General features: G+C 47.6%; 1 protein-coding gene across 3 annotated transcripts in view; it reads right to left on the bottom strand.

Annotated features, from left to right (window-relative positions):
* Positions 1–2,296, bottom strand: part of USP30 (ubiquitin specific peptidase 30) — a 30,802-nt gene extending 28,506 nt beyond the window's left edge. For 2 of the 3 annotated variants that reach the window (XM_079151371.1, XM_079151370.1), the window contains exon 1: positions 2,085–2,296. In XM_079151371.1, the coding sequence (XP_079007497.1) occupies positions 2,085–2,167 (83 nt within the window). In that variant the 5' untranslated portion in view covers positions 2,168–2,296. The remainder of the gene's footprint in view (positions 1–2,084) is intronic. The other variant, XM_079151369.1, reaches the window with a different exon arrangement.
* Between the last annotated feature and the right edge of the window lie 10,494 nt (positions 2,297–12,790).

Below are 12,790 nucleotides of genomic sequence, written 5' to 3'. Positions count from 1 at the left end.
CAGAACTTAGTTAAGAAAGTGAAGTCACATTACTCTAGTTCAAGTGTGGCTTTGCTACCTGTGGGGCCTCATTTCACCTAGTAACCCTCAACCTCATCTGTTCAACAGTGATCACTGTGGACACACCCCATAGGATTGTTTTAAGGATTACACAAGCACTCATGCATAAGATCCATAATAAGAGTTTAATAAGTGTCAGAGAAGCCAATCTCAAAAAGCCAAAGGACGAATGATATCGCTAATAAGTGGATGATGACACATAATGGGGGAAGGGAAGGGTTAGTGTTAGGGTTAGAGTTAGGGTTAGGGAGGGGGGCAAGAATGGAGGAAGGAAGGACTGTATAGAGGGAAAAGAGGGGTGCGAGGGGAGGGGGGAAGGGAAAAAATAACAGAATGAATCAAACAACATTACTCTATGTAAATTTATGATTACACAAATGGTATGCCTTTATTCCATGTACAGAGAATATGAATCCCATTTGTTTACAATAAAAAAATAATAATTAAAAAAAGAGTTTAATAAGTGTCAACTTCTATAATTATTAAGCACTATAATTCCAGATTCATTCATGATATTTTCTTGAAGTTTCTTAACGTATCACTGTGCTGACTTTTACATAATATGTTCACAAAAGTGCCTGGGAATGCTGAAATGAACTAACACTGAAATGCTAAAGCCCCTGACCAGTGCTTTAAAATCTCCTAATCAAACACTAATTTTTTTTTTTTTTTTTTTCGGTACTGGGGATCAAACTCATGGCCTTGTGCTTGCAAAGCAAGCACTCTACCAGCTGAGCTGTCTCCCCAGCCCAAACACTACTTTTTAAAGGTGCATAGGCTATGCCAAGGACTGTGACTGATAATCTTATCCTTAAAACAACCCTGAGGAAGGAGGTTCTACTAACATCCACGATGAAGGATCTAGGTGATGTGGCCACCTTAGTCACAGTGAGAGACTGTGGCTCTGAGTCCACATCTAGCTGGCTCCAAAGTCTGTGCTTAAAACCAGCGGAGGGAAATGGAAGGGCAGTGTTGAAAGGCTGGGAGAGAGGACTTGTCCAGTTCCAAAGCAGGGCATGGACAAAGATGCGGGGGACGGGTAGAATAGTGATTTTGCAAGCTCTTTTTCTCTGCAAAATGACATCATGAGGAGAATGTCAGGGCCAGCGTCTCCTCCAGGCTCTGCCATCAAGTCACCGGCAAAGTCAGTTCAAAGCTCATTTTCCATCTACAGAATGGGGCCACTGGACAGGATAGGCAGTGAGGGCTTCCAGTCCTGCGATAACGAACTCTTCAGACCTGCCCCAGTTCCTGAGGAAGCTAACCTGAGCAACAGGTCTCAGTCATTTAGGGTCAGCAACTGGGGGTGCAGTGCTCAGCTCTGAAGCCGGGCACCCTTGAGAGACTGAACAAGAGGAGAGAAATGGTGACAGGGTCAGGGATGCAGACAACTGGATGTCACAACAGGAAAAGGGGGCCTCACGCCTCAACGGGACCGGGAAACCCTAACAGATCAAGGGGCCTGGCTGGTTTAGGGGCCTTCCCAAGATAAGGGTCTTTATTCACCCTAACGAGTCGGAGGACTCGGACAGAAGTGGGGATCCCTAGCAGAACTGAGGGCGGGGCGGGCTGACATGAACGGGAGTCTGGACAAAATGGGGAGGGGGTTTTGCAGGTCTGGGGGGGTCTGGTTAGGAAACCTGGCCTCCGGGAACTGAAATCAATGGGGGGCTCAGAAGGACCGAGGGGTCCTCGCAGGCCGAGCGGGTTTGAGGGCGCTCGCGGCCTAGACAAGGCAGGGGGCTCTCGCAGTCGGGCTGAAGGCGATGGCGCGGGGCGGGGGCCCCGGCAGCAGCGGGGCTGCAGGCAGAACCGGTGCCGCCGCAGGGCTGGAGGTCCCGGCAGGCCCGCCACCGCTCCCGCCTCCGGGCCCGGGCCTCCAGCCCTTCAGGACGCAGAAGCCCGGGAGCGTCCACCCGGGCCCCGGAGGACCGTGACCAGGGCGTGGACAGGCCCCACCGGCTCCGGCTGCAGACCCAGGTCCCGGCCTCCCGGGACGCCCCGCCCTCGCCGGCAAAGCTCACCTGACGGCCGCCCCGGTCCGCAGGAAACGCTGGATAGCCCGGTCAGCCGCCGTCATCGCAGCCTCGGCCCGGGAGCTCCACATCGCGGCGCGCCGGAGGCCAGCCGCTGCCCCGCCGCCTCCGCCGCCGCCCGCCGGAGGGCTCCCGAGGCTCCGGAGGTTCCCGAGGCTCCGGAGGCGGCGGAACCCGCGGCCACAATCGCACCGCTTCGGGGGAAACTAGGCCGAAGGACAAGCTCCGGGGAGGACCGGAAGTAGCAGCCGCCGGAGAGCAATAGTCCACGGACCACGTCTCTTGTTTTTCCTGTCCCCCCTAGCAACGGGCGCGGAGGTCTGTTGCTAAGGGAGGCCCGACTGCCCTGGGTTGCTTCATTTTCAGATTTTTACCCAGGATCCATTCACAAATGCGGACGACCCACTTTCAGGGGGGACCCTGGGTCATGTGTTCAGTGTGGAGAGGGAGGGCCCGTCGGTAGTGGGGTCAGGGCTCCGCTACCCGGGGGTAGAAGTGAGGCGAGCTGGGGAGGTACGTGCGGAACCGCATGTCTCCTCAGGGCTGAGGACCGACTCCCAGGGAAGGAGGGCGCGTGCGCCGACGCGAGACTCGACAGCAGAGACCGCGACTCAAAAGCTGCAAAACACAGTTTCCTGTTAAAACCCAACGGCCTGGGAAAAGGCGCCCGAGGCTGCCTTCAGCGCCTTCGCCTGTCATTTTAAGCTTGTTGTAACTGTAAACTGACCCTGAGGGCCGGCTCCCACTTCCGCCAACCTTGCTAGCTACACTCTACCATTTATTTATTTTGGAGGTACCAGGAATTGACTCTAAGGGTGCTTAACCACTGAGCCACATCCCCGGCCCTTTTTTTTAATGTTTTATGTCGAGACAGGGTCTTACTGAGTTGCTTAGGGTCTCGCTGAGGCTGGCCTCCAACTTGTGAGCCTCCTTCCTCAGCCTCCCTACCTGGTGGGATTAAGGCATGCCCACTGCGCCCAGGTCGCTCGCTTACTTTAGCTGCGTTGTGCGTCTTGCAGGAACACTCTCCCGAGAGCACAAGAGCCGAGGCGCACAGGCCAAATTCCTGGTAATGCTGCCATTATTATCGTCATAGGGTGGAAACAGGTTGCAGAGGAAGGGCCTCTCCTGAGCACGAGGCCCATCTCCAAGGACGCCAATAGGGAAACCGAGGACTTTCATGATAACAACCCCAAACTTCCTGTTTGCTTATTGCCGTATGACTGCATTTACCCTTCATAACAAACCCAACAATGCCCACATTTCACATTCCAGGAAAACCAAGAAATTTGGGGATGTGGTAAGACTTTGACGCAACTGGTAAGAGGTAAGGATGGAGCTTGGCAGTCAAGTCTGAGTGTCTCCAGAAAAGCACTGTCCAATAGGAATAGAATAGGAAGCTGATAAGTAATTTAAAAAATTTTAGTATAGTCACATTAATGTAAAAAACAAGAGGTGAGGGGCTGGGGTTGTAGCTCAGGGGTGAGCACTCGCCTCACATGTATGAGGCACTGGGCTCAATTCTCAGCACCATAAAACTAAATAAAGGTATTGTGTCCATCTACTACTAAAAAAATATTTTTTTAAAAAAGTCAAGAGGTGAAAATTGATTTTAATGGTAAATTTGACTGGATCCAAAATATTTGTTATTGACATATGAAATTACTAGTGAGATAATTTATATATGTCTCAATTTGGGTTCTGTGTGTGTGTGTGTGTGTGTGTGTGTGTGTGTGTGTGTGTGTTGCTATCCATTGAACCCAAGGCCTTGGACTTGCTGAGTGTGTGCACCACTGAGTTACATCCCCACCACATGGACTCCTGAATTTTCATGGCTTAGTAGCCACAGGTGGTTAGTGGCCTTTGCACTGGGCGATGTGTTTATAGAGCATGATGGCCAGAGAAATGTTGACCTCCTTTTTAGTCACTTTCCCCAACTCCAGACTGAGTTCCAACTGCTTCCATAAAGGAATCTATGCATGCCGGGAATACTGCATATGTCTGTGATCCCAGTGAATCAGGAGGCTGAGGCAGGAAGATTGCAAGTTCAAGGCCAGCCTCTGCAACTTAGGGTCACCTTGACTCAGAATAGAAAAGAAAAAGGACTGAGAAGTTAGTTCAGTGGCAAAGCAAGGCTGGATTCAATCCTCCGTGCCAAAAAGAAATTTATTAGTGCAATGGTTCTTGAAGGTGTTGGTCTCAAGATTCCTTTACATGCTTAAAAACGGAGCATTTTTGTTCATGTGGGTTATAATTAATTGTCTTTATCCTAATAGAAATTGAGATTGAGAGCCAGGCACGGTGGCCTATGCCTGTCATCCCAGCAGCTCAGGAGGCTGAGGCAGGAGGATCATGAGTTCAAAGCCAGCCTCAGCAACTTAGTGAGGCCCTAAGTAACTTAGCGAGACCCTGTTTCTAAATAAAAAATAAAAAAGGGCAGGGGATGTGGCTCAATGGTTAAGCACTCCTGGATTCAGTCCCCAGTACCAAAACAGAAAGACAGAGCGAAATTGAGAAATAATTTTTGCTTTTTAAGTGAGATTAATGCACACAGTAAAATCCACCCACTTTCAGGGAACAGTCTTATGATTTTTGGCAAATGCATGCAGCCACGTAACCACCACCACAGTCAAGATAGAGACTCACCACTGCCCCCAAATTATCCCTGCCCCTCCAGGTCAACCCTTCCACTCACCTCCCAGTCTTTGGCCACCACTGATCAAAACTGAGAATAGCTGAAAACCCAGGAGCAGGAAGGCATACGTCCCATGAGACTCTGGATTCGCGATCCTGTCACATGTGCGTGGCTTATGGAAGACTCCAGGACCACGCAGGAGTGGCGAGGGCGAAGAGGCACATAAGGTCTGACTGTCATCATGAAAATAATTCTCCCCTCACCAACCCCCTGAAAGGGTCTCGGGTACCCTCGGGGAGCCTGTGGTCCAACTTTGAGCCCGCCAGGCAGGCCTGTTGGATGAACACCTGCCACCCCATCTGGCAAGCCCTCTCTGGGCTCCACGGTCCAGGACACTCATACAAGCCCAGGACACTCATACAGCCCAACGTCTCCTGCCTTCTGACACCCGTGAGGGGTGTCATCGATTCATAGATGTTCTTTTTAAAAAATTCATCTCTTTTATATATATTTATTTTTTTAGTTGTCAATGAATCTTTTATTTCATGTATTTATAAGCAGTGCTGAGGATCGAACCCAGGGCCTCACACATGGCAGGCAAGCGCTCTGCCACTGAGCCACCACCCCAGCCCACATCGGTGTTAGGATCCAGAAGGATGTATTGCTAATTTATGATAATGACACTCCCTCGTCCATCCGGCAGACAGAGGCTTTGTGGCATCTTCAGAAATAACAGGGTCACCGGTTCAGACCTTAGAGATTTTTCAGCTGCTGGGATTCGTCATCAGGTAAATGGCTCGTTCAGCAACTGCAACTGCTCAGGATAAAGATCCAAAGCGGCCCTTCCTAGGGGCCCCATCTGGATGAAGTCATTTGTTCCTCCTTCTTTCGCTCCAATGAAAGGTCCTTTCCTAATACAAGGTGGCAGCTGCTTTCAGAGATCGATTTCATTTCGAAGGTTAATTACTGTTCTGTTAATTAATTAATTAACTAATTGATTGGAGTACTGGAGATTGAATCCAGGGCCTCGTGCGTGTTGGGCAAGCACTTTACCACTGAGCGACATATCGAACCCCATTTTTAATTTTTTTGGTGCTGCGGACTGAATCCAGGGCCTTACACATGTTAAGCACGTGCTGTACCACGGAGCTCTGTCCCAGCCCCTGTCCTGTTTATTTTCAATTATTTATTTGGTACTAGGGATTGAACCCAGGGGTGCTTAACCACTGAGCCACATCCCCAGTCTCCTCCCTTTTTAAAATTTTGAGACAGAGTCTCACTAAGTTGCTTAGGGTCTCCACCAAGTCGCTGAGGCCAGCCTCAAACTTGCGATCCTCCTGCCTCAGCCTCCCGATCCTTTGGGATCAGAGATATGTGTCGCCACACCCGGCATTAGTTTTTAATTTAAAACACAAATATGGTTCGAAGGTCTTCTCCAGAGGAAAGAGTGAACCAGAAGGAGAAGTAATGTCGAGGTCACTTGATCGATTAGGGGTACTTCATGAAGATACCTTGTCCACGCTCAACTCTGACCTTTCCACTCCGTCCTCCATCTCTCCAGCACCTCAGAAATAAAACTTCAGAAACCAGGCCAAAGCCACAAGAGATCTCTGGAACCCAACGGGATACCTTTAAAATATGTTTAAAAGTTATTATTGTCCTACGGCGACAGCTGTGTCGCCGGAGGAGGTTTTGCGGAATTTCTGGAAAGATCTCATCTCAGGACAAGTGGGGTCCTAGACAAAAGGTCACAAAAATGAGTTGAAGGATGTGTCTGAGACAAGGAGATTTCCTTAGGGAAGCAGAGACGGACTCAGGGGAGAAGGTGGGCTGTCGGGGCCAGGTGTGCTCTGGGGGTCCCGGCAGAGGCAGGTCTGAGAAGGGACGTGGGGAGGACAGCCGGCTGGTGATCCCCAGGCGGCTGAGGGAAGGAAGTCTGGCAGTTCTCAGGGTCCCTGGGTTGACGTCTCCTCCATCGCCTGATCAACACATGGGGGAAGCACCCTCTAGCATAGGTTTCTGCAAAAGTACTCTATAAATACAGGTTCCTATCTTCTTTTGCTGGATCTAGTCTAAAAATACGTGTATTCCTGGACTAATTAACAGTGCCCAGGGCGATTTTCGTAAGCGAGTGCATGTCCATTAACTTTAAGAGTGCAGATTTATGGATTTCCTAGAAATTTGGGAGTCACAGGCTTGGGAGAGAGAACTAACTCTCTGGGGGGAAAGGCAAGCAGAACTTTCGCACGAGACTTTCAGAGGGGTTTCCTCGACCTTCCCTTCCTCTCCTTTCGACCTCTTTTTCTTTCTTTCGTAGCCGACCTCAGGTAGCCTGGGGGAGGCACATTGATTTCCAACACAAGGGGCCGTCTTTAGAACTTGATGTCGTTTTGAGCCAAGAGACCATTTTCCCCCTTCCTTGAGGGACTCAGGGACTCTGCATGGGTAGAGACCTGAGCTGTCTCCCTTCTTGAATGCTCCACCTACCCAACAGCTCTCTAGGCCCCTGAGAAGGGGTGCCAAGTGATCCCTGGTTGTCAACGCAGACAATGCTGCTCCGCAGCAGCCTCTGGGAGCCAGGCACACAGTGGTGCACTCCTGAAATCCAAGCAATGCAGGAGGCTGAGGAAGGAGGATCTTGGGTTCAAGGACAGCCTGGGCCATTTAGTAAGACTCTCAGCAACTTAGTGATATCAAATAAAAAGGGCTGGGGGACCAAAATGGGGCTGGGGATAGAGCTCAGTGGGCAGAGTGCTCGCCTGACATGCACAAGGCCCCTGGGTTCGAAATCCAGCACCACTCCCCAAAAAAGAGACTGGGAATGTGGCTCAGTGATAAGGTGTCCCTGAATTCAAGCCCCAGGACCAAAAAAGAAAGACTAAGAACACAGTCGGCCCTTTTTGCCCTCAGCTTTGAGTCTGATGTCTGTCCTAGAAAAGCAAGATGCTTCTGCACATATAAAATACTTCCTTTTGGCCACAAGTAGGGAGAATAATGACAGGTTGTTCCAAACACCACCAGAATTTTTATTTATTTTTCTTTCCATATGTGGTTGTTTTGGAGGCCAGAACACAAACAAAGCAGCCAACGGATGGGAGACCGTCGGAGGCTGCCTGCGCCCGGCCAGGCCCTGCGCTCTTCTGCTCTTGCTGTGGGTTTTTTTGTTTTTGTTACCCCCCACCCCCCGCCGCCCACTGATCCTCCCGACCTTGTCCTTAATGTCAATGTCACATTTTAGGGACTGACTCATCCTCCTCCCCAAACAAGTTTATGGGTGGATTCCGGGGCCAAGTGTGGGGTCAAGATCATGTCTTAGGTTAAAGAAGGTTGAGTGGTACTGAGAAGGACCTCTCTGTTGAAAAGTGGCGAAAAGTGGCCGTCTTTATCGTACAAATTGGATGCTTTGGGGAGTAAAAGGTGGCATTATTATTTGCGGGGAGTAGTGGGGCTTGAACTCAGGGGCACGTGACCACTGAGCCACACCCCCAGCCCTGTTTTGTATTCTATTGAGAGACAGAGTCTCACTTAGCACCTCGATTTTGCTGAGTCTGGCTTTGAACTTGCCATCCTCCTGCCTCAGCCTCCTGGGAGCCGCTGAGATGACAGGCGTGCGCCACCGCGCCCTGCCAAAGGTGGCATTTATTAATCACACAGGGACAATGGGTGTGCACCAAGACTGTCCCCAAATGTGGAATCCCCCTAGTCACTGGGCTGAAATAAAGAAATCCTTCATTGTAGATCTAGACCGAAACTTCCAGCTGCCTGCTTGCGTGAACTTAGTGAATTCGCCTTTATCCTTGGGTGTGATGGTGAATTTTAAGAGTCACCGTGACTGGACCAGGGTGCTCAGATATTTGGCCTATTCAGGGCTATCTGCTGAGGGTGTTTTTACATGAGATTAACATTTAACTCCACAGACTTTGAGTACGCAAATTAGCCTCCATAGTGCAGGTGGGTCATGTCTTTGAGCTGAAGTCCTGAATGGAGCAAAAAGGCCAACTTCCCCGAGCCAGAGAGAACAGCTGCCCGCAGATCAGACCACCTTTGCACTTTAACAGCAACCCTGGCTCCTCCCCAGACTCCAGCGTGCTCTATCTAAATGCCTGCGCCACGTTACTTTGATCACTATGGTTTTATACTAAGTCGTAAAGTATGAGCCTCCAGCCTTGGAAGATTGCTTTGGCTATTTGGGGGTCTTTAAGATTCCATGTGAATTTGGGGGTTTTCTATTTTTGCAAAAGAGATCAGAATTTTGATAGAGATTGCATTGAATCTGTAGATAACTTTTGGTACTCTTGACATTTTTACAATTTTAAGTTTTTTAATCCATAAACATGGACAGTTTCCATTTACCTATGCCTCGGTGCATTCAAGTGACGTCTTCCAGTTTTCATCAAATAAGCTTTTTGTCGCCTTGGTTAATTCCTAAGCATTTTATCCTTTTTAACGCTCTTATACATGGAATTGTGTTTACAATTTCCTTTGCATATTGTTCATTGTTAGTGAATAGAAATGAAACTGATTTTCGTGTGTTGGTTTTGTATCCCACTATTTTGCTGAGTTCACTTATTAGTTCTACAGTTTGTGAATGTGTGTTTGTGAGAGTGTGTGTGTGTGTGTGTGTGAGATCTTCAGGGTTTGTGCACATAGGACCACATCACGGAGAACAGAGACCATTTTGCTTTTTCCTTCTTAATTTGGGTGCTTTTTAGATCTTTTTCTTATCTAATTGCTTTAGCTAGGACTTCAGGGATTATGTTGGATAGAAGCTGTGAAAGTGGGCATCCTTGTTGGGTTCCTGACCTTAAAGGACGTGCTTTTAGTCTTTCACCATTGAGCATAAAGCACTGAACTATCGTTTTCAATAGTAAAAAATTGGAAGCAATCTATACATCCAGCAAAATTACAATATACAGACACAGCAGGGTAACTATGCAGCGATAGAAACAAGCCAACTCTCTGTGCACCATTGCATGCTGTTAAGGAAGAATCTGAGAGGTACTGTTAAGAGAAACAGAGTAAGGGGTAGAATAATGGGGGCAAGGATGCTACCATGTGTGTGAGATAACACATAATTAGATGCTCCTCATTATAGGGATAATCAAGAAACTGGGAATACTACATGACAGGGGGCAGGGAAGAACATCTTTTGTCCGTCGCGAATTTTATGCTCTGTGCATATGTTGTTTATTCTGAAAATACTTTAAAATTTAAAACTTGAAAAAAGGGGATTGCATCAAAATTGACTTTCCTCGCCGCTAGGCATAGCAGCACATGCCTGTCATCCCAGTCGCTTGGGAGGCTGAGGCAGGAGGATTGAGAGTTCGAAGCCAGCCTCAGCAATTTAGTGAGGCCCTAAGCAACTTAGTGAGGTCCTGTCTCTAAATCAAACACAAAATAGGGCTGGGGATGTGGCTCAGTTGTCAAGTGCCCTGAGTTCAATCCCTGGTACCAAAAAAAAAAAAAAAAAAAATGTAAATAGATATTGATGGAGAAAGTGTCCCTGCATAGGAAAATAACTGAAAGGATAGACTCACAAAGGGCCAATTCAGGGTATCTCTGACGGATGAGATTAGTAATTTTTTTTCTTCTAAATACTTTTCCATATTATCTGAGTTTCTATAATGATCACACTTTTTTTTTCTTTTTTCTTTTTTTTTTTTTGGTACTGGGGATTGAACCCAGGGATGCTTAACCACTGAACCACATCCCCCTTTTTAACCTCAGTCCTTTTTAACATTTTGTTTGGAGGCAGGGTCTTTCTGAGTTGCTAAGTGCCTCAATAAGTTGCTGAGGCTGGCTTTGAACTTGTGATCCTCCTGCCTCAGCCTCCCAAGTCGCTGGGGTGACAGGCGTGCACCACCGTGCCTGGCGATCATACATTTTTAACGTTAGAAAAATAATTTTGTCTCCCTTTATGCCACAATTCTGAATTATTGCAGCAATTGCGACGGAAAATCTTTTTCTGGTTGATCTCTAATTGACAGAGGGATCCCAAAAACTCAGCTTTTCTTTCCTGAGACCCTCACATCCTCAAACCCAGTCAAACCGTCCCAGATAGTTCTTCAGGGATGCTGTGGCAACTCATTTATTTAAAAAATAATTAATTTACAGTGGAATGGTCATTTCCTAATTCCTATGACTAATAACTTCCCACTTCACACACATTCATTTTATTTTTAAAAAAATATTTTTAGCGGGGCTGGGGAAATAGCTCAGTCGGTAGAGTGCTTGCCTTACAAGCACAGGGCCCTCGGTTCAATCCCCAGCACCCAAAAAAAAAAAAAAAAATTTTTTTTTAGCTGTAGATGGACACAATATCTTTATTTATTTTCTTATGTGGTGCTGAGGATCGAACCCAGGGCCTCACACATGCCAGGCAAGTGCTCCACCACTGAGCCCCAGCCCCAGCCCCATATTCATTTTCTTAAATCACTAGGTCCCTACAGGTTTCCGGGAACTTGGAGATGGCTAATTGTGCATGTCCCTACTATTCCATTTGCATTGTCAACAGGGACCAGATTCCATTTTCCCTCAATAAGAATGGCATTAGTTTCGGAGCTGGGGAGATAGCTCAGTTGGTAAAGTGCTTGCCTTACAAGCACAGGGCCCTCGGTTCAATCCCCAGCACCAAAAAAATAAAAATAAAAAGAATGGCATTAGTTTCAAACTCCTCTCCTCCCCTTCCAACAGAACTCCTGTAAATCCAAGCCACCATTGTTCCCTTTTCCAATCCCCAAGGGCCTACACTGGGAAGCTATGAAAGGCCAGCTGATAAGGAGAAAGAGCCCCCAGAAGGTTAATGGAGATGAAGTGAACCGTGAACCTGGGCTAACCTTTTCCTCATGACTCTGGGTCCTCTCTCTTTTTTTTTTTTTTTTCTTTTTTTGGTCCTGGGGATTGAACTCGACCATGGAGCCACCTCCCCAGTCCTACTTTGTATTTTATCTAGAGACAGGGTCTCACTGAGTTCTTTAGCGCCTCGCTTTTGCTGAGGCTGGCTTTGAACTCCCGATCCTCCTGCCTCAGCCTCCTGAGCTGCTGGGATGACAGGCGTGCGCCACCGCACCTGATTTTCTCAGAGTTTTGACCCATGGGATAATAGGGAAGAGCAGCTGAGCTGCGGACTGCCGTAAGTTAGTTGTAATTTGTCCTCCAAGCACGCCCGCGCTGGGAGCTTGGTCCCAGCATTGAAAGGTGGCGGAAGCTTTAAGACAGAGGGTTTAATGCGAGGTGAGTAGGTCATCTGGGGCACCATCCTTGGAAGACATTAACACGGGTCCCTCGCATTTTTGTTATTTGTTTTTCTTATGATTCCTTTTTGTCTCCTATCTGATTTAAAAATAAAAATAATGCCAGGTGCACCTGTAATACCAGCAGCTTGGGAGGCTGAGGCAGGAGGACTTCTAGTTTGAGGCAACTAGGCAAGGCCCTAAAGAGCAGATTGTCGTAAAAACAATGCAATAATTAAAAAATGAAAAAAAAAATAATAATAATTAAAAAATGAACCCAGTCCCTGACTCTCTCTGGCTTCCTGTATTGTCATTTGATCCCTTCTCCCTGTGGTTGGCTAGGATGAAGTTTGGTGCAGCCCCTGTGGAAAAATAGTATGGAACTTTCTGAAGAAATTAAAAATAGAACTACTATTGGACCCACCAATCCCTCTTCTAGATATATACCCAAAGGAGAGAAAAGAACCACCTCATCAAGATACCTGCACTCTGGCGTTCATGGCCAAGTTCTTCACAGTAAGCAAAATATGGAAGCAACCTAAATGTCTGCAGTAGAGCAGATACAGAAATGCATACGTTGCATACAATGTAATATTATTCAGCCCGAAAACCAGGAAATCCTGCCATTTGCCACAGCACAGAGGGACCTGGGGAACATTACGCTAGGTGAAATAAGCCAGGCACAGAAAGAAAAATATTGCGCGATCTCACTTATATTTGGAACATATACATTTTAAAAAGAGTTCATATACACAGAAATAGAGAACAAAACAGTGGTTACTACAGGTGTGTGTGTGTGGGGGGAAATACATGTAGGTCAAAGGATA

This window comes from Sciurus vulgaris, assembly GCF_902686455.1.
Source record: "Sciurus vulgaris genome assembly, chromosome: 8".
NCBI lineage: Eukaryota > Metazoa > Chordata > Mammalia > Rodentia > Sciuridae > Sciurus > Sciurus vulgaris.
This window is presented reverse-complemented; position numbering and strand designations above follow the sequence as displayed.